The following is a 20,666-nucleotide window of genomic DNA, read 5'->3' as shown; positions in this document are numbered from 1 at the left end:
TCGGTTTTGTCAATTGCAAAATATGAGTTCAAGGATCTCATAACCTATAAGAGCCAGAGCAACCAAATTTGGTATCCACTTTCCTGTGATATCGGACCTTGACCGTTTCGTGTCCAAATTTCGCCACACCCTCTTCCGCCCCCGCAAAGGACGAAAATCTGGGGCATCCACAAATCTCAGAGACTATTAAGGCTAGAGTAACCAAATTTGGTATCCACACTTCTGTTAGATCTCACTATAAAACGTATATCTCAGAATTTCGCCCCACCCCCTTCCGCCCCCACAAAAGACGAAAATCTGTTGCATCCACAATATTGCACATTCGAGAAAACTAAAAACGCAGAATCATAGATAATGACCATATCTATCAGATTGCTGAATCTGGATCAGATCGGATCATTTTTGTAGCCAAAAGCAAGAAATCAATTTTCAGTGGCTACGCAGCGCCCGACGTCACGCTCAGACTGATTTTCTGTCTCTCTCGCACGCACTCTTTGTCGTGTGGTTCAATATTAGCGGCGTCTGCCGGAGGAGAGCCATACTGACTTAGTATCGGGTATAACTGTAGAGTTGCGGTGTCCGCAGCAACTCACAACGTTCCCCCTCGTTTCTTTTAAAAATTGCATAAATAAGTAAAACTTTCCTCATTGTTGGGGCCAGCAGTTTATCGAAAGGGGAAGGGGGAAAGTGGCGCCCAGAAGGTTGATCCCACTTTTCCGTTCTACCTGTGTGAGTGCGAGTGTCTGTGTGTATGGGTGATTGTGATATGATATATGATATGAGAGGGCTTTAATCCATCTCAAGGGGGAGCTCCATTGACCGGACTTTGAGGATTTTCAATTACTTAGAGCGCCAGCAACTCTTCCAAAGGAATACTCGTCCGCCCCAAGGTAAGTTTGAAGCTCATTTCGGATTGGAATTTGTTGATAAGTTAAATAGCTATATTAATAGCCAATTATTTAGTCACCATTATAGCCATGAATTGTCCATTAGCAGTTTTTTCTGTATCGATAAGGTAAACACACTTGAACATTACGCATACAGAGAGACCCACCTATGGAGAAGTAAACATCTAGAACTCGAGAGCAAGCAACTAGTTGTACTATAAACTGAAGTACTATAGACAGTACTATCTATCTAATGATGGGAAAGGTTTCGTTGCGGAAGAGTGTAATTTCTTTAATGGAATACTAGATCGAGTCTAAAGATATCGGATATCTCTGTAGCTTCTATTTATTCTAGTGCTCTAGTGCTCTTTTCTATTTATTTACCTCTTTTTTCATTCACTATTTGGTATCTCGAATCAACTTTAATAGAGATCGGTTGTGTCGCGCTTGTGCAAAGTTGTTTTCTTTATTCTGCTTTAGCGGAGCATTCTCTTGTGTGCTAAAAATAGCATACATCGTAAATTCGGGTGCTGCTTTGTGCGGTGTCGGCAGTTGGACAAAAACAAAAAACACATTTTTTTTTCATGTGGAAAATTTGTATTTTATTGTAAACAAGTTTACTGCTACCTTTCGTGGCAACTTAATCTAGTTTTACATTTAAGGGGAAAAACAATTGATCACAGGAGATACATACATACTTAAACTTAATGTTACATATATGGAGTAGGTACATACATTATTTAGAATATTTACAAAAAGTTAATGAGATACTATAGGAGGGATCTAGTAGGGAGATCCAGTGGATGACTCCTTTTGAGTCTTCTTTTCCTTGGCGGGTTAATTAGACGTCTGGCTAGCGCATTAGGGTGACCACCAAGTCGTTGCAAGTACCTTGCTGCATGTAATTGTATAACATCGCCCACTTTGGGAACCTTTAGGTCCCTCTCGATGTCGCTGTTTCGTATGTACCATGGAGCATTGCATATTCGTCGTAGAATTTTTGACTGAGCAACTCTAATTTTATTTAAGTTGGTTTTTGACGCGATGCCGTAAACTTGAAGTGCGTATTTCCATATGGGGCTGAGGATGGACTTGTATATCGTGACTTTGCTGTACAGCGATAGCTTATTTCTTGGTGCAAGTAGCCACGCCATCTTTCCCGCTTTCGCCATCACAGACTGTCGAACCATGGTAGTATGGGTTTTGAAATTTAGTGACCTGTCGAGTACAACACCCAGGTATTTGTACGAGCTCTTGTGCGTAAGTGTGGAGCCCAGCATATTAATGCCTCCGCAAGAAAGTGTTCTCGTAGCAAAAGTAACATTAGCACATTTGCTGCTGTTGATGCCTATGTTCCATTTCTGAGCCCAGACCTCAAAGCTGCTCACATATTGTTGCAGAGCTTCCGTAGCTAGATTTATGCTTGGACTTCTGGTCAGCACTGCAGTGTCATCCGCGTAGGTTGCTATCAACACATCGTCCTCGTCCAACCCAGTTATTACCCTTGAGGAAGGCATATCGGCTGTATATAGGGTATATAACGTTGGTCCAAGAACGCTGCCTTGTGGGACGCCTGCACAGATTGGGCGCTTCGATGATTTTGCTCCATTTACAACAACTCTAAAACTTCTGTCCATTAGAAAGCTACTCACCAGCTGGAATAGCTGCGGCGGCAATATGTTTCTCAGCTTAAAGAGGAGGCCATCATGCCACACCCTGTCAAACGCTTGTTGAATGTCCATAAACACAGCTACCGAATACATTTTTTGCTCCATTGCATCAAGCGCGAAGTTGACCACTCGATGAAGTTGTTCTGGCGTGCCGTGACCTTGTCTAAATCCAAACTGCCACTTTGGAATTCTTTTCTTTACAGGTTCAAGCTGCATGATGCGGTTCAGTATCATTCTTTCCGCCATCTTCCCTAGCGCTGAGAGCAGGCTAATTGGTCTGTAGCCATCGACTTCTGTGTGTTGTTTTTCTGGCTTAGGTACCATGGAGATTAGCGCCATCTTCCAGCAGGTAGGAAAGTGTCCTATCCTAAGAATGCTGTTGAGGAGCAGCACTATAAATAGCAGCGCTTTTTTAGGCAGAAGTTTTAAAGTCCTGTTGTCCAGCAGGTCCTCACCAGGGGATTTTTTGGCCTTCAGCTTCTTAATTTGCTGCACCACCTCTTGAAATGCTGGCAAGGACATTTGAAATGGCATTTCCAATTGTAGCTCGACGGCCCTTCGTGTAACAGCAGACGTAAGATTAAATGGCTTAAATCTTTGCTCTAAACTGTCTGCGAAGATATCAGCCTTTTGCTGACTGGAGTAGCACCAACCGCCTGCTGGATTTTTAATTGGCGATTTAGGCATGACTACTCTTTTAAATCGGCTTGTAAGCTTCCAGAGAGTATAGTTGAAAGATGCATCGGGGCCAGCTTTTTCTAAAATGTTATCAATGCTCGTCTGCTTGACTTTTGCAAGTACCTTTTGCAAACGGTTTGATAGTCTCAAGTAGATTTGATGAACTCGAGTATCACCCGTTCTCGCATACTCTCTTCTTACTCTTCTTTTCAGGCGCAGGAGAGCTACGGCACTTGGGGGAAGAGTATCTTGTCGTCGTTGGCTTGGTAAACATTGGTTTACAGGCGCAGCAGAAGATGCAGCCAATATTACGTTTCTCATAAATATCGAGATTGCATCTTCTATATCATCGGGACTTTTTATTTCCGTGTTGAGGTTGATTCTACTATCTAGTTCGGCTTGAAATACTTCAACGCAAGAGCCTCGAGGGAGAATTTGTTGCTTCATAGTTTTGATTTGAGGAGAATGATGCACTGATGCTACAATTGGCAGGTGATCCGAGGAGAGTTCATATTTAGTTTCGACTGACAGCTTGTTTTGCGCAATCCCGTTGACAATGAAAAAGTCGAGAGCAGAAGGTGTAAGGCGAGTGTTTTATGAGAAGAAAGTTGCCTCGCCAGTTGCAAGGATTTCGCATGTGCTACTGACGATGGCCTCTTGCAATCGCTTCCCTCGACAGCATGATCTGACGTTACCCCACCATGGGTGCTTTGCGTTAAAGTCACCGCCTGCGATGAATCTGTTCCCCAGGCTAAGAAAAAGTTGCTCAAAATCAGTTGTACTCCAAGGTTGGTTGGGTGGCAGGTATATTGAGGAGATCTTGATGCATCCAACATTAGTCGGCACACTCACGCTGGCAACTTGTATGTTTATCCTGGACATAGGTTCGTTCTGAGTATGGGCAATGGACGATCGTATGAACAGAGCAGAGCCACTTTTCGATGTTCCGCTGGGATGATCAGCGTAATATTGATCGTATCCTGGTACGAATGCTCTCCGACCAGGGCGCATATGTGTCTCTGTTATCAACATTACATCGATTTTATTAGCATTAAGGAAAAGTCTAAGTTCTTCAATGTTCTTGACTAGCCCTCGTGCATTCCATAATCCGATTTTTAATTGAAGCTTGTTCATTTTGAAATAAGCTTCTGTACCAGGTCGCGGAAGGCTTTGTTTGCCTCCATCGTATCCTGTATTAGTTTGAACATTTGATCCATTCTACTATTAAGGTCGTTTATAGCTTTTTCTAATATTTTGAATTTGCTACTAAAATGTTGATCTTCAGCACCATTAAACAACCGGGAGCTGTCATGTAATGTGTTCACGTTAATATTTTTCTCTGCACGCGGTCTTGTTATGTCTGCATAGGAGAACCCACTCCTCACATTGGCATTTGAGATGAAAAAAAAAAAAAAAAAAAAAAAAAAAAAAAAAAACACATTTGTGAACGTTTTTACAACTGTATTCACTGCCCTTCGGGCAAGACATTCCCCTCAGTCTGCGCACAGCCGTACAAGAGGGGCAATAAAAACATCGCTTATCAGCTACGGTATAATGAATGCGAATAGTTCATCTGACTCTCGGCTTCTAATATCAGGCAAATTACCTTCTGAGATTCGTTCTGAGTACCGTTCAGAGGCTGAACGCTCTACATGCACAGAAACCACAACAACAGTAACATTCACTAGTGCCACCAACAACACCACCTACACCATGGCAACTGCTACAATAAGCAGTATCTGCCCTGCACTAAGCTTTGATAGCCAAGAAAACTCCATATCCACATGCCCCGACGACACTGAGGCAAAAACACTTCGCACTGCTGCCGAACGACTTCTGGATGCTCAAAAACGGAGAACGGCCAAAAGAAAAAACGATCAGACTTTGTCATCTAAATCTAAACGAGGGAGCGGCGGCCGGGACCTGGGCTTGCCACCCACTACAAGCCAACAGGCAAACACCAACAACAGATTTTCCATTCTTGACACGAACATCCCAAGTGATAGTAATAATGAGGAAGTTCGGATGAATGTAGATGCAGACGCTGGAAATGACCAACTGGATGAACACCTTTATGAAGCATTTAATACAGACCAGTGTCTTCAAGGAGAATCAACGAGCTCTGGTAATCAGCTTAAAGGCCCTCCAAAACCACCGCAAATAGTTGTCAATATTAGCAACTTAAATGACTAATTTGATGTCATAAAGGACGTTGCAAATTTGAATAACGTTGTCGTCAAAGCTAACCAGGGGGAAACGGTCAGAATCCTCCCCAAAGACAGTGATACCTATAGAGCAATTGTGGATTGTTTCGATGCCATTGGAATAGAATTCCACACATACCAATTGCAGACTGAAAAGCCTCATAGAATTGTTGTAAGAGACCTACATCATAGCACCCTAAACAATGATATTACCGCCGATTTTAAAATGTTGGGCTTCGAGGTCCTTCACATCCATAATCCAAGCTCAAGGACGAAAAACTTAATATTTTTTTCATTAATATTAAGCCTTGTGCAAAAATTAACGAAATTTACCAAGTCAAGACCCTTTGCCGCCAAAAAATAAGGATTGAAAGGATGCGAAAATCCACAGAGATTGCTCAATGTCGTCGATGCCAGGATTTCGGCCACACAGCCAAATACTGCCGCCGACATCACAACTGTGCCAGATGCGGTGAAAATCACCAAACCTCACAATGCACACGCCCCCTAGATGCACAGCCAACCTGCATTCACTGCTCTGGAACCATATGGCCAGTTACAAAGGATGCCAATGGTATCAGGAGTTTCTACGCCGATCAATGGGCTCCGCAAAGAAGGCAATTAATACGAACAGGACGGGTCATGTCCCCTTAAATAATCAAGTGGCATATGCTTACTCTACCACACTTCCTGGAGACCAGCAACAGTTTCCTACCTTGCAGTCTAGTCACAAAAAGGGGGCTAATAGACCAACAATACAGCAGCACCAGCGAAATATTGTTCAGCACAAACCTTTGGTAGGCACTAGAAGTAATACAGGAGCCTCCTATGCTGCCGTAGCAAATGGTAATTCAAATGCAATACCTGCTACACCTGCTCAGCGTCGTTTTCATAGTCTACAAGCGCATCAGCCACAAGGATTGAATAACCAGCAACAGAATTCATATGAAGTTCATGCACTGCTACAACAACAGCAGACAAAATTTCAACAATGGCAACAACAGCTCCAACAGCAGCAGCAGCAGCAGTTTCTTATGTGGCTACAGCAACAGCAGCAAGAACAGCAGCAGCATAATAGTCAAGCCAATCAACGCCTTGAAAAACTTGAAAAAATGGTTTTTGAATTGGCCAACACGATTAAGCAATGGGCTGGATCTAATCTTCAGCTCCAGAACAACGTTTCAGCATCTCAATGAACCCACTAAAGGTTCTCATCTGGAATGCTAACGGCATTTCAGGGAAAGCAAAAGAAGTTGAGCTCTTCGCGCACAAGAATAGCGTTGACATTCTTCTTTTGACGGAGATCAGAATTAAAAGAGGGGCAGCTGTAAAAATACATGGATATGCCTTCTATCCAGCCTTCAAGCCATCGCGGAATAATAATAGCGTTGGTGGAGTTGCGGTTTTAGTTAAGACTTCGCTTCGTCATTTTCCACAAAGGGTCATTGAGACACGCAGCATGCAAATGTCAGCAGTAAAAGTAGCCACAGGACTGGGCGATGTGGAGTTCAGCGCCATTTACTGCCCTCCCAGAGTCAGGATTGAGGAAAGACATTACATCGATGCACTCCGTGCTTGCGGGCAAAGGTATTTGGTTGGTGGTGACTGGAATGCCCGACACTGGCTGTGGGGAGACACTTACAATTCCCCTAGGGGGCGAGAGCTAGCGGAAGCCATCTCTGCTACTGGCGCTAAGATCCTTGCAACTGGATCACCAACCAGGTACCCATATGTACTCAATCACACGCCGTCCTGCATAGACTTCGCAGTACATCATGGTATTCCGGATTCTCGAGCAACAATAAGTCAGAGCTGGGATCTGGACTCCGACCATCTGGCCTTAGTCATCAGCATTAAAACAGATGGCATTATAGAAAATCCAAGCCCTCATCTAGTCACCAAGCACACTGATCTGCTCGCATTTAGGCAACATTTGGAGAGGTCGATTCAACTGAACGTCACGCTAAACTCTGAGGAAGATATCGAGATGGCTGTAGATAACATCACAGAGAGTATACACATGGCTGCTGCTGCCTCAACGCCCTCGCATCCTTAGGGGACAGGTTCACCCATTACCAATTCGCCACGGAGGCGCAGTACAAAGAGACAAAAGATAGTCTGCAAACACCTCTACAAATGGCCTTACCCATTAAACCAGCCAGGGCTGAGGAGATTGTTGAAGTCATCAAGTCCCTACCGAGGAAGAAGGCTCCTGGCATTGACAGAGCGTGCAATTCCACACTGAAAGCATTGCCTACTCGGGCGATACTCTACATAGTGCTCATTTTTAACGCCATGTTAAGGATGCAGTTTTTCCCTAAGCAGTGGAAGATAGCAACAATCCTGATGATCCATAAGCCTGGAAAACCGGAGGACGACCCTGAGTCGTATCGGCCAATAAGTCTTTTGTCTTCCTTATCTAAGGTATGGGAGAGGCTTCTTGCCAATCGTCTTGGTAGTATAATCAAGGAATGCCGTATCTTGCCGGATCACCAGTTTGGCTTTCGGGAGGGACACGGCACAGTGGAGCAAGTCCACAGATTGGCAGGACACATCCTACAGGCCTATGATGATCTAGAATACTGCAATGCAGTCTTCATTGATATGCAGCAAGCCTTCGATAGAGTTTGGCATATCGGCCTACTGAGCAAAATTAAAAAACTGTTCCCAGCACCATACTACGGTGTCCTACGATCATACTTGGAAGGACGTCAGTTTATGGTCAGGTTCAGGAACACACATTCAACACCTTGCCAAATGAGAGCTGGAGTTCCACAGGGCAGCGTCCTTGGCCCGCTGCTTTACTCTATCTATACTGCAGATCTACCCTCCCCAAGCGAGCAACATATGGAGGCCCCCCGTAAGGCTCAGCTTGCTACCTACGCGGACGATATAGCACTGCTCTACAGCTCCAAGTGCCGCCTTGAGGCAGCAGATGGTCTCCAAGAGTACCTCTACTCTTTGGCAGCTTGGTGCAAAAGATGGAATTTAAAAGTCAACCCACTGAAGACCACCAATCCATGCTTCACCCTGAAAGCGCTCATAGACCACACCCCACCCATAAAGTTTGAAGGCGTAACTTTGGACCAACCAGAGCAAGCAAAGTATCTCGTTATCACCCTTGATAAGCGTCTTACTTTTGGTCCACACTTGAAAGCTACGGCTCGTAAATGTGGGCAAAGAATGCAGCAATTGCGGTGGCTGATTAACAGAAGAAGCACCATGTCACTGAGAGCCAAAAGAGCAGTTTATGTACACTGTGTAGCCCCGATCTGGCTCTACGGTGTGCAGATTTGGGGTATAGCTGCCAATTCGAACTATAAACGGATACAGGTCTTGCAGAATCGCGCCATGAGGCAAATAACGAGGTACGTGCGCGGCTCCACCCTACATCGGGATTTGAATCTGCATACAGTAGAGGAGCAGATTGGAAGGCACACCAGCAGATACAGTGACAGGCTAATTAGACACCATAGTATGCTCGCCAGACGATTACTACCTGCCGGCCTTTGAGGCGGTTGAAGAGATTGGGTTTTGCCAAAACTATTGGCCAACTCTAAGTTTCCCTCCCAATATTATAATATTATATTTTTTGTAAGTCCTCTCGCATTTAGCATTAGGTTTGGCTACCCCAATATTATTTACCAGTGATGTTAAGATACGTTATATGCAATTTACGGATTCAACGCTTAATAAAAAAAAAAAAAAAAAAAAAAAAATTCACTTTTTGTTCAACTTTCCATTCTCTTTATACCCATACATCTTAGCCTCAACTTATCATCGTTTATTCTTTCTCCAGACATATCTCCACCTTGAATTTGCCTTATCATCCCCAGAGTCGAATAAATATAGCGCAGGTATTGGAAACAAAATATTAAATTAATGCGCAAAATGTATTTATCCAGCACTCATATAGAGATTCCCCTTCCTAGGCTAATTCCCATACCTCATCCGCGTTGGTATTTTGTTTGCATCTTGATAGGCTCGGACAGAGCCCAGCGTAGAGATAAGGTTCTCCGGTCGCTCAGTTTCTCTTTTGATTTTAGCCTACTACCATGCATTTTTATACCCGATACTCAAAATGAGTATTGGGGTATATTAGATTTGTGGTAAAAGTGGATGTGTGTAACGTCCAGAAGGAATCGTTTCCGACCCCATAAAGTATATATATTCTTGATCAGCATCAATAGCCGAGTCTATTGAGCCCTGTCTGTCTGTCCGTCTGTCCGTCCGTCCGTCCGTCCGTCCGTCCGTCCGTCCGTCCGTCCCCTTCAGCGCCTAGTGCTCAAAGACTATAAGAGCTAGACCAACGATGTTTTGGATCCAGACTTCTGTGATATGTCACTGCTACAAAAATATTTCAAAACTTCGCCCCGCCCACTTCCGCCCCCACAAAAAACGAAAATCTGTGGCATCCACATTTTTAAAGATACGATAAAACCAAAAACGCAGAATCGGTGAGGATGACCATATCTTCTACAGTGCAAAATCTGAACCAGATCGAATAATGATTATAGCCAGAATCAAGAAAACAATTTCATTCTTTCTCGCTCTTTCTCTCTCTAACACACAGGTTTCATGGTCGGTTTTGTCAATTGCAAAATATGAGTTCAAGGATCTCATAACCTATAAGAGCCAGAGCAACCAAATTTGGTATCCACTTTCCTGTGATATCGGACCTTGACCGTTTCGTGTCCAAATTTCGCCACACCCCCTTCCGCCCCCGCAAAGGACGAAAATCTGGGGCATCCACAAATCTCAGAGACTATTAAGGCTAGAGTAACCAAATTTGGTATCCGCACTTCTGTTAGATCTCACTATAAAACGTATATCTCAGAATTTCGCCCCACCCTTTTCCGCCCCCACAAAGGACGAAAATCTGTTGCATCCACAATATTGCACATTCGAGAAAACTAAAAACGCAGAATCATAGATAATGACCATATCTATCAGATTGCTGAATCTGGATCAGATCAGATCATTTTTATAGCCAAAAGGAACAAATCAATTTGCACTGGCTACGCAGCCCCCGACGTCACGCTCAGACTGATTTTCTGTCTCTCTCGCACGCACTCTTTGTCGTGTCGTTTAATATTAGCGGCGTCTGCCGGAGGAAAGCCATACTGACTTAGTATCGGGTATAAATTTAGAGTTGCGGTCTCCGCAGCAACTCACAACGTTCCCCCTCGTTTTTATCTTTCCGATAAGATATGGCCAGGGACACACATACCATATATTTGTGGGGTATATGGAAGTCTTGCTCTAGTTTTTGGCTTTGGTAGGCTCTCGTTTGGGTTGGTTGTTTGGTCACCGTTGGCATGCAAGGAGGCAATCAGTGGGTGCTTCCCTGCAGGATCAGATAAAAGGAGTAGGGACAACACATGGCAACCCAACTGGATCCACATATGGATGGAATCGCTCCATGGCCACCGCTGCCCCAGCCAGGCACAACAAGTCCACTCAAAGTTGTTTGCCGCACAACAACAGAAAACAACGGAAGCACAAACAACAACAACCCGGGGCAACCCCCAGTCCCCAGGCCAAAGGATATTACATCCACCGCCGACTGGCCAGCTGGGAGCGGCTTTAATGTCTGGCGTCATTATACCATTTATAGCCATGTTTTCCGAGAACTTTCGCTCCTCCCTTCAGGGTGTTTAATCGATAAATCCACAGTGGCCCGAGGAAACTCCTTTCGGCCCGGCATTTCGCCATTTCATTGCCGGCTCCTCGGTCGCCATTTGTGTGCTAATTGCAGATCGAGGCTAAGAAACTGATTTGCTTATGGGGGCAAGGGATTGGGAGTCAGTGTGGGGGTGTTTACTGTACCCAAGCCAAATGGCTTGGACTCGTTAACTTTGACGTTAATTAGCTTTTGGAATTTCGCGAGGCGACGCAGTCGAAACATGTGGCAGCATGAGTTGGCATGGAATGTGGTTAGCCCTGGTAGAGAAGATCAACAAAGTAGAGGCGAGTAATTGGCAGTTTTCCCCAATGGAAATTTGTTAAAAATTTAAAACTTGTATGCAGATCTAGAGATAATCATAATAATAGAATACAGAGAGGAAATTATGTACAAAATATGGATACATATATGAAATAACTATCTGTATCTTTAATAACATATTTCAAATCGCAATCTCTGACAGTTCCAGCAATAAATACCAATCAAGCAATCATCAGTTTTTCTTTTTCTTTAGTTTCTGTGGGGTGTCCTTCCCGCTCCGTCCACAAAACAAAAAAAAAACGCAACATATTTCACAGTTGGTAAATATTTTCTATGCATATTTGCAACGCTCCAAAAAGCCCAATAAGAGGCAGGCTGGCAAATGCTTTTCTATTGCTTTCAGCAAGAGATTTGCATAAGGCTACAGATATGCACACAGATACTATTTAGGGGATACATGTGTGCATGGGTAGAGCTGCAATTAACATCAAACACGGGCGGTGTACAGACAAATACTTATTGACACAGTCGCGTCCGTTCTCTGATTTGAAATTGAGATCCGGCGAACGGATTCTCAAGATTCTGTGTGTAACCTTCGCACGACTAGTCGACTCTACTCTCGACTCTCGAGTCAAGTGACGTGCTGTCGAGTTCTAAGCAAACCCCGTGCGACGGGACGCGGCTTAGATGATTACCGAATGACATCAGCACTGGGAACAAAGCAGAGTCTCCAAAGTGTGACTTCAACCTGTTCGAGTACGGCTACGGGTGTGGCTATGGGTGCTGCTCTTTATGGCTTTCTTCTTCAACGGATCCAGCGAAAGCCTGTTGCCTCAATTATAATACATCTACCCATAATGATCTCCCCCTCATAATGATGATCTAACAGGTGGGAACTGCGGTTAATCGGTTTCGGGTACTGTGAATGGATCATGTTCGCGTTAATTGTGCGGTTTGTGGGGGGAAGGGGAAGTATGCTGACAAATTGCCGACAATGCAATGAAAAACAACTTTAATTGATACAATTGAAAGTCAATGTTCACATTGATTGGTTAACACCATTAGCATTTGATTTTCTAATGCACATTCTATGCAAATACTGGAAAAGTGGAATATCTATCAAGTCTCCTAAGCATACCCTTTCTAAGTACTCAAGCCCTCGAATCGCCTTTATCTGTGGACCCAGTCGATTCCTTTGGGCATATCCATAACAAATAACGAGGGGGAACGTTGTGAGTTGCTGCGGAGACCGCAACTCTACAGTTATACCCGACAGTAAGTCAGTATGGCTCTCCTCCGGCAGACGCCGCTAATATTAAACGACACGACAAAGAGTGCGTGCGAGAGAGACAGAAAATCAGTCTGAGCGTGACGTCGGGGGCTGCGTAGCCACTGCAAATTGATTTGTTCCTTTTGGCTACAAAAATGATCCGATCTGATTCAGATTCAGCAATCTGATAGATATGGTCATTATCTATGATTCTGCGTTTTTAGTTTTCTCGAATGTGCAATATTGTGGATGCAACAGATTTTCGTCCTTTGTGGGGGCGGAAAAGGGAGGGGGGAAATTCTGAGATATACGTTTTATAGTGAGATCTAACAGAAGTGCGGATACCAAATTTGGTTACTCTAGCCTCAATAGTCTCTGAGATTTGTGGATGCCCCAGATTTTCGTCCTTTGCGGGGGCGGAAGGGGGTGTGGCGAAATTTGAACACGAAACGGTCAAGGTCCGATATCACAGGAGTGTGGATACCAAATTTGGTTGCTCTGGCTTTTATAGGTTCTGAGATCCTTGAACTCATATTTTGCAATTGGCAAAACCGACTATGAAACCTGTGTGTTAGAGAGAGACAGAGCGAGAAAGAATGAAATTGTTTTCTTGGTTCTGGCTATAATAATTATACGATCTGGTTGAGATCCTACATTCTAGAACATATAGTCATCCTCTACGATTCTGCGTTTTTGGTTTTATCGTATCTTTAAAAATGTTGATGCCACAGATTTTCGTCCTTTGTGGGGGCGGAAGTGGGCGGGGCGAAGTTTTGAAATATTTTTGTAGCAGTGACATATCACAGAAGTCTGGATACAAAACATCGTTGCTCTAGCTCTTATAGTCTTTGAGCACTAGGCGCTGAAGGGGACGGACAGACGGACGGACGGACAGACGGACAGACAGACATGGCTCAATCGACTCGGCTATTGATGCTGATCAAGAATATATATACTTTATGGGGTCGGAAACGATTCCTTCTGGACGTTACACACATCCACTTTTACCACAAATCTAATATACCCCAATACTCATTTTGAGTATCGGGTATAAAAAGAAGCCAAGCAACAGACAAGAGACACTGACATATTCTTGTCAATTTCCATTTGCAGTCAGCAGCGTCAACTAAACTAAATCAATCTTAATTAAATTAAAAAAACCCAAAACAGGAACGTCAGCTTAACTTTTGGCAAAAATCAGCCACAAAACAAAGACAAAGCAGAATTAAATAGAATTCGAGCTGTAATTGAAACGAAAAAGTAATAAAACTAGGCTCGACTTATATGCTATATTCATAGGGCAGATAAATATACTCGCAGCTTGACATAAATCGGGCGTTCCGCCTTAGCCATGTCGGTCACGTCGGGAGGCTTTGCGTGCCAGTTTTTACAAGTTTCCGATAATAAATAATAAATATTCGTACGAGCAAAAACTACGAGTATTCCATTGTCACTCTCCAGCTGCTGGTTGGCTGTCTGACTGATTTAGATTGTAATGGCCCATCTGCATATATGGCCTAAATGGTCTCCAGTGGGGGGCATATGACCCACTTCCCTCGGCTTAATGTGCCAGCAGCCCACACTTGAGTTTCCTCCTTTTCTGCCTCTCTGTCTGCCATGGAATTTCCTTGACATTGAATCACATTTAGTGGCAAAGCAAAGCCCGAACACAATGCTTATTTTATAGAATGAATTCCAAAGTCAAATATCCAACCAGTTTGTGCAAAACGCAATTTATATATATGTAGATGAATTTCATTGTCTGGCTCGAAACCAGTTTTCAAAACATTTACTGTGTTCCAGCCGAAATCGCAAAGTCACTCTCTTGTTAGGATGAGATGAGTTCTTCGATCAGCAAATTTGTCATTGACGGATAGCTGTTTCTTAATTTTATATTATTTTCGAATTAAAGTACGAATTTACGAGTAATGCGCGAAGTTTCCTTTAAGCGGCAACGGCTAAAAGCTAGCCGTCGAGTGCAAAATAAAGCTTTTGCTTAAGCTTTGAAACTACGCTACGGTCAGTGTTGCTGTGCTTCAAGTTTGCTGATATTTTTGGATGAAAAACTACTACGTTTTTGATTCAAGCGATTTATTTAAACAACTAAACTAACGTTTTTTTAAGTAATGAGCAATGTTTGTATTTCGTTGTAGAGGAACGGCAGTCTTCTATTTTCTTCTTTTGACTGGAAAAAAATACTCCAAGCTCGTAGTGATTCATGACATACCCCTAAAAGATATGTTTTAATTGATTTCAATCTACTATAAATGATCTAATTCAATTTCGCTCAACATTCAATTCGTTGTGGGCCACTCACAAATCGATTCGCTAATCGTTTGGCTTCACCTCCGACCACAAATCGCGCCAATGAACTGAAATGATTTCACTACAGCAGAGGAGGGAGCGACGGATGGGAGTGGAGTGGAGACGACTGGAAGAAATAGAACTTAATTAGTGGAAAATACGACGCACCGATGTTGTTGATATGTGAAGAGAGAGAGGATGGGGAGAAGCTATAAGAGCTATAGAGAGGGGCCATCTAAATGTCACTCATAGTATCATTCGGAAGTCTAATTCGATTCTGATACACTAGCGCAATATATTTAGAAGATTCCATCATAAGAAAGGAAGTGCTCTCAAAGAGAAGACAGAAGTGGGAACTTCTAGAGTTCACCTGAGGTTAATTCTGAATGGATGAGGTATTGGGTTGCTCTATAATTTTATCTGTAAATATATTAGCTTGGAGTATATAATACCACGTATAATATAAACTACATGGTTCGAAGTACAAAAGAATTCTTAAATCAGAATGCTTTTCAGTATAATATCATATTAAAGAATGATAGGTTTGTTGGACTTCCTGTCAGGTTTCTTACATTTTTCCTCCTAATTTCATTCAGTGCATAGGAAATATTAAATTTTAAGTTCACTTTTTTTTGCCTTGTTTTTGTGCTTGTGTCATGTCGCCGCCTTGCCATCCATACAACACATCATCTAGATTCGAGATGACTATTTATACGCACGCGCCCCTTTTTTTGTCCCGAGGGCCGTTGTCACATGCAACTCCGATGGCGGTTACCTTTTTTGGCGCACTTATGCAACTTATGCAAGTAAGTTGATGTTTCTTTGGAGTGCCATAAGTGGACTTAATTACATATTATTGTACATATGTACATACTTACTACACCCAGTACCAGTCGTGGACCCAATTCCCACTGGCCAGGAAACGATCCACTTTGATGTCTAGTCTTTAGGCTGATTGACTGATGGCCCGAAAGGAAGTCGCGCCAAAGACTACTTCAATTTAGAAATTCGAATATATTCAAATGGGGGGAATTGGCAGTCATTCTGCCCGATTTCAGAGTGGAATGAATGACGGTCTAAGCAGCCAAGGGTTCAGCAACATTTGGCGGCGGAACGGGCGGCAGTGTCGGCGACGGCTTTAAATAAATCAGCCGTAAAGACAAGACAAACAAGAAAGGAAGTCCAAAGACGAATTCCGAAGCTGTTGATACTCTTACATATATAAACTCGCAATGTCAGCTATAAGATATATGTAGTGCCTTTAAACCTTCAACAGACAGATAGGCATAACTGTATTGACATGATGTGCTATATTGATCAAGATATACCATAATTTATGATTTCATCTCTTTGTGGCAAATATCTGCTCAAAACCACAATACCCTCACCAAGCGAATATCAAGAGAAGGGGAAACAGACTACCCAGAGCAGAAATGGAGGGAATAAGTTGGAAAAGAATGGTGGCCTTTGTTGCTGGTAGCAGCTACACCCACACCCACCCATCCACACCGCAGCTAAAGCCAAAACTGGAGTGCAACTATTTTTAATTCCATGCAAAATGTGCACGGCAACATGTTGCCGGCACGTCGCACAGTGGATATCAGGTGGCCAAAATCAAAAATCCTATGAGCGGCTTGGATAATACGAATAATATTCAGATTCACGCATATGATAAATCTTTCAGAGATTTTAAAAATTCAAATTTCCAGAAAATTTAATTTAGGTAATATGGACACTTAAAGTTCACCAATCTACGATTTGTGTTTTAGAGCGACATATGTACGTATTTATGTGTCGCAACTACGAAGGAAAAACATCCAAAATAGCCCCGCCATAAGTATGGTCCACAGTATGATTTTTAACGCCAAAAGGTCCAAAGGCCCACTGTGCGGGCAGCTTGTTGCTTGCGAGAGCTTAATGTTGCTGGCGGGCTGGCGGCGATGTTGCTGCCGCTCAAAATTGAACCAGACGCCGGCGCAAGAATAAGTCCAATTGGAAAGAGCGAAACGGTGCGGAGCTCGGAAAATGTGAAATGTGTTTAAAAATAACGAAGTATCGGGAAGGTGAATAATCATCAGAGACGCGCGTACTCCAAATTTTGAGCAAGATGAGCAAGAAAATGTGGAACAAGATCTTTAAATCAAAGTCGCAGAAGCCTCAGCCACTGGCCAAAATCAATAAGCGGCACAGTAGGGGCATCTACGAGGAGTACCAGCAACTCAACGATTTGCTGGTCAGCGAAAAAGCTCAACTGAATTTCTGCAATCAAAGGGAAAACGAAAACGAAAATGGAAATGGTTGTGGAAATGGCAGCATTAACGTATTTGAACAGCAGCCGCTGAAGAGTTCTTTCAACTCGTTGCAGCTTATTGAGGCGCAACAATCACTGCCGCAACAGCAGCATCAGCAGCAACAGCTGTCCACATTTTCGCGCGTCCGCAATACGTTTTCCCTCAAACGCAACAGCAACGGCAGCAGCAGCAGCAGCAATAAAGGCAAGAAAAATCTGCCCAATGCCAAGTCAAGTGAGTCGGACACACCTCCAGGTGTGGGCGCAGCAACGCCCACTGAACCTGCAACAACAACAGCAGCAGCAACTAACAATAACAATCAACTGCAACGCATTCTGATTGTTGTCAATAAGATCGACGTGTTGTCCACTAACCAACCAACTAACAATCATTTGCATGCCAAACCATCAGAAACAGCAACAGCCCCAGCAATTAAGCCAAGTAATTTTCAATGCAAATTATCAACTAATACACAAATGCTAAATGAACCGTTTTAGTTTCTACAAAATTGACCAAGTGACCAAGCTAAGTGGGGGGGAAAATGTAAATGCTGGAACAGCTGCTTAATCTGCTTCATAGAATCCAATGCCAAGACGACCTTTTCATTGACTCCTTCTAGTACTCGTATTCTTATCAATTCCGAATGATGTCACCTCCCGTTTGACCAAATACTCGTAATGAAAGCGAAATTGAAAATCTGAATGATTTACTGAGAACTAAGAGAGGAAGGGGCCCTTTCATTAGGTTCCCAATGTTTTGGTTCATGGGAAGCATCGCCAAGTGTCAAACAGTTGGAAGTTCAAAGTGTGGCCAAGAACTGGAATGAGAAAACCGTTTGTATTATGCTTTACCTTATTGCACATCAGAAAACAACACATTTATGGGCCTGATGTCTTAAGTGGCTTATAGAGCTTGCCCAACAGCGGACCGACAACAGCTGCAACGAAAAGACCCATGAAAGACTATGGAAAATGCTTGGAACCGACTAGACGCGGACTAGTGGATGGAATGGATGTGGATAGGGAATCGTTTGATTATGAAAGAAGGAACAGACACATATATAGTCTATTGAAAATTGCATTCATCACTCAGTTGTAGGGCTTTCAACTTTTGATCTAGTAAACTCTTGACCATCCGAAATCACTTGGCCGAATCATTGCCATCCATTCTCTATTCTCTCAGGCTCCCATTGGACAGGGATGCTGTTATTATTATAGATCTCAAGTGGGAAGAGTGGATTCATATAATGCAGCAGTGGATTTGATTCTGTTGCATTCTGCGGGCGTCATTAGCACCGACACGGGCCAGAGCAGTCGTGTGCAACGGCTCTTTGCTGGTTTGGGAAAAGAATGCGTAACATAAAACTTTGCATTGATTTCGATTGAAACGAGAGAAGCTGTCCCCGCGAAGAGGGAGGAGGGAGGACTCCCAAGATGTTGCGGAAATTTCTGCTCCCCTTGTCTCATGCGTGCCGTTGATTGATGTAATCTGTGCTGGCAGCCAGTCGTGGGTGCTCCGCTGGCCTCGCATTGTAATTGGATTGCCGCTGTCTGGCAGTAGCTGCCATCATTGATGGTCTTTTTTGCTTACCCCATAATGTGATGTTAATTATTAGTTTTTAATGCCCACACACAACCGAAAAAGATTTTTTCACAATTAAAACTAAATAATGGTGTAAACACTGCTTAATTATCGATCACTGATAGCTCCATGATTTGAAAATCGAAATCGAAATATTGGCTTGCAACCGCGAAAATATACATACATATATTTACATATATATACATATTTTGTGAATATACAGCATATACAAAACATTGTCAAAGTGCTCGCAGAAACAGAATTGATTTCTTACATTATCTACTTCCATATAACCGCACCACGCAGCCACATTCAACACGGAGGCCGAGTTGGAAGCGCCCGAATGCGGGCAGGAAGAGGAGCCCTCTTCGCCGCCGCTCACCCGATGACTGCCGCTGCCCGTGCCCGAGATAGTGGCCATCAACCCCAGCGATCTGACGCCCTGTCCGTGCTGCAGCCGCACCTTCAACTTGAATGCCCTGCGCAAGCATGTCGTTGTCTGCGAGAAGATCTCAAAGAAGCGCAATACCTTTGATTCCTCGCGCCAGCGCCGCGAGGTCACAGCACTTTCCACGTATGTTCTCCCCAAAAACTTTGGCCTGTCCAATGCTGAGAAGGTGTCTGGAGTTCACACCCCCACCGCTGGGAGTCGGGATCCCGTAGGCACTGGATCCACAATACCAACAGACGTGAGTACATCTGCCAATTAATCGAGCCATCGCTCAACTCCTTCTCCTTCTCTCTCTCTTTCTCTTTTTCTCTTCTGCATATTCAGAGTGTGGGCTCTCCTCTGCCCATTCGTCGCAACTCCCAAACCGAGCTGGCCTCCGAGCACTGTCCCCACTGCGAGCGGAACTTCAACGTGAAGGCCTTCGACCGGCATGTGGAGTGGTGCAAGGAGAAGGCGATTCAGGCCACCATGAAGCTGAACAACACCCAGGAGACGTCGAAAGCAAAGGAACGGCTGGACGCCAGGAAGCAATACAGGCCGCCCAATCTCAAGTAAGCCTGGTTTTCGATGACATGTCCTTCGACATATGTATTCTTGTTTGACACTAGTCACACACTTGCCACAAACCCAGACACTACCAATTTATTATTCCAATTATTTTTTCTGTTTGCCGTTTCAATTTCCACTCGCAATGAATAATTATAGGACGAAGCGCTCGATCAACCGGAACAAGTACTCCGATAACCACGAGGATCTGCTGGACGCCGGCGACATGACGGCCCCCAAGCAGAGCCTGATGTCGCTCCCCTCCATGACCTCGTCGTTGACTAATCCCCCGTATCCCCACCAGTATCCGTAATTGTAAACGTATCCTTGTGGTAGACAGATACTTCGTATTGCGCCTTGCGCCTCACCGTAGTTAGAGCATATATATCCATAAGCGAACTCCTCTCATGCTCCTCCCACTCAGCCCTCCTAAAGCAAATAAGCTGGCACGCCCCCAACCAAAGAACGGGACGCCCGCAGTCCGCAGCAAGGCCGAGGGAGCCAGGACAAAAGTCACTCAAAACACAGTCACCTTGTGCGTGACCCAAGACGACGATCCACCAGCAGCACCAGCTCCGCCAAAGGAGCGCGTCCTACGCGCCAAACGCAAGCCTATCGCATCACCGAAACCATGGATCGCTTGCGAAGCGAATCCAGTGGCGAAACCAGTGAAGCCAGCCGCCAGGCTCCGCAAGCGGATGACCAATCGGGAAAGGGTCGATGCTGCCGAGAAGGAAATGTTGCCGACACTCAAATTCGAGGATCTCAATCGGTTGATCAAGCGAAAAGGTATGGGTTTGGGTTCTATAGTCAGATGTAGGGATATACCTTGTATAT

At 44.0% G+C, this 20,666-nt stretch overlaps 1 protein-coding gene and 1 long non-coding RNA gene across 3 annotated transcripts; both read left to right on the top strand.

The window, feature by feature from the left end:
* The first annotated feature begins 543 nt into the window (after positions 1 to 543).
* LOC117189809 lies at positions 544 to 19,246 on the top strand. Of its 2 annotated transcripts, none has more exons than XR_004473576.1 (2): positions 544 to 890; positions 19,139 to 19,226. XR_004473576.1 is itself a non-coding variant. In XM_033394869.1 (2 exons), exons 1-2 carry the CDS (start codon positions 17,068 to 17,070, stop codon positions 19,219 to 19,221), a joined length of 501 nt encoding a protein of 166 aa, XP_033250760.1. In that variant the 5' UTR covers positions 15,552 to 17,067; the 3' UTR covers positions 19,222 to 19,246. The 2 variants fall into 2 exon arrangements, 1 of the variants encoding a protein (XP_033250760.1); XM_033394869.1 differs by lacking the exon at positions 544 to 890 and adding an exon at positions 15,552 to 17,485 and having other exon boundaries at positions 19,139 to 19,246.
* LOC117189816 lies at positions 17,492 to 18,602 on the top strand. Its single transcript, XR_004473578.1, has 2 exons — positions 17,492 to 17,692; positions 17,749 to 18,602. It is a non-coding gene; the product is annotated as an uncharacterized LOC117189816 (long non-coding RNA).
* Positions 19,247 to 20,666: the final 1,420 nt, after the last annotated feature.

Source organism: Drosophila miranda (genome assembly GCF_003369915.1).
Source record: "Drosophila miranda strain MSH22 chromosome Y unlocalized genomic scaffold, D.miranda_PacBio2.1 Contig_Y1_pilon, whole genome shotgun sequence".
Classification (NCBI taxonomy): domain Eukaryota; kingdom Metazoa; phylum Arthropoda; class Insecta; order Diptera; family Drosophilidae; genus Drosophila; species Drosophila miranda.
The sequence above is the reverse complement of the archived record's forward strand: the minus strand, read 5'-3'. Positions and strand labels throughout refer to the sequence as shown.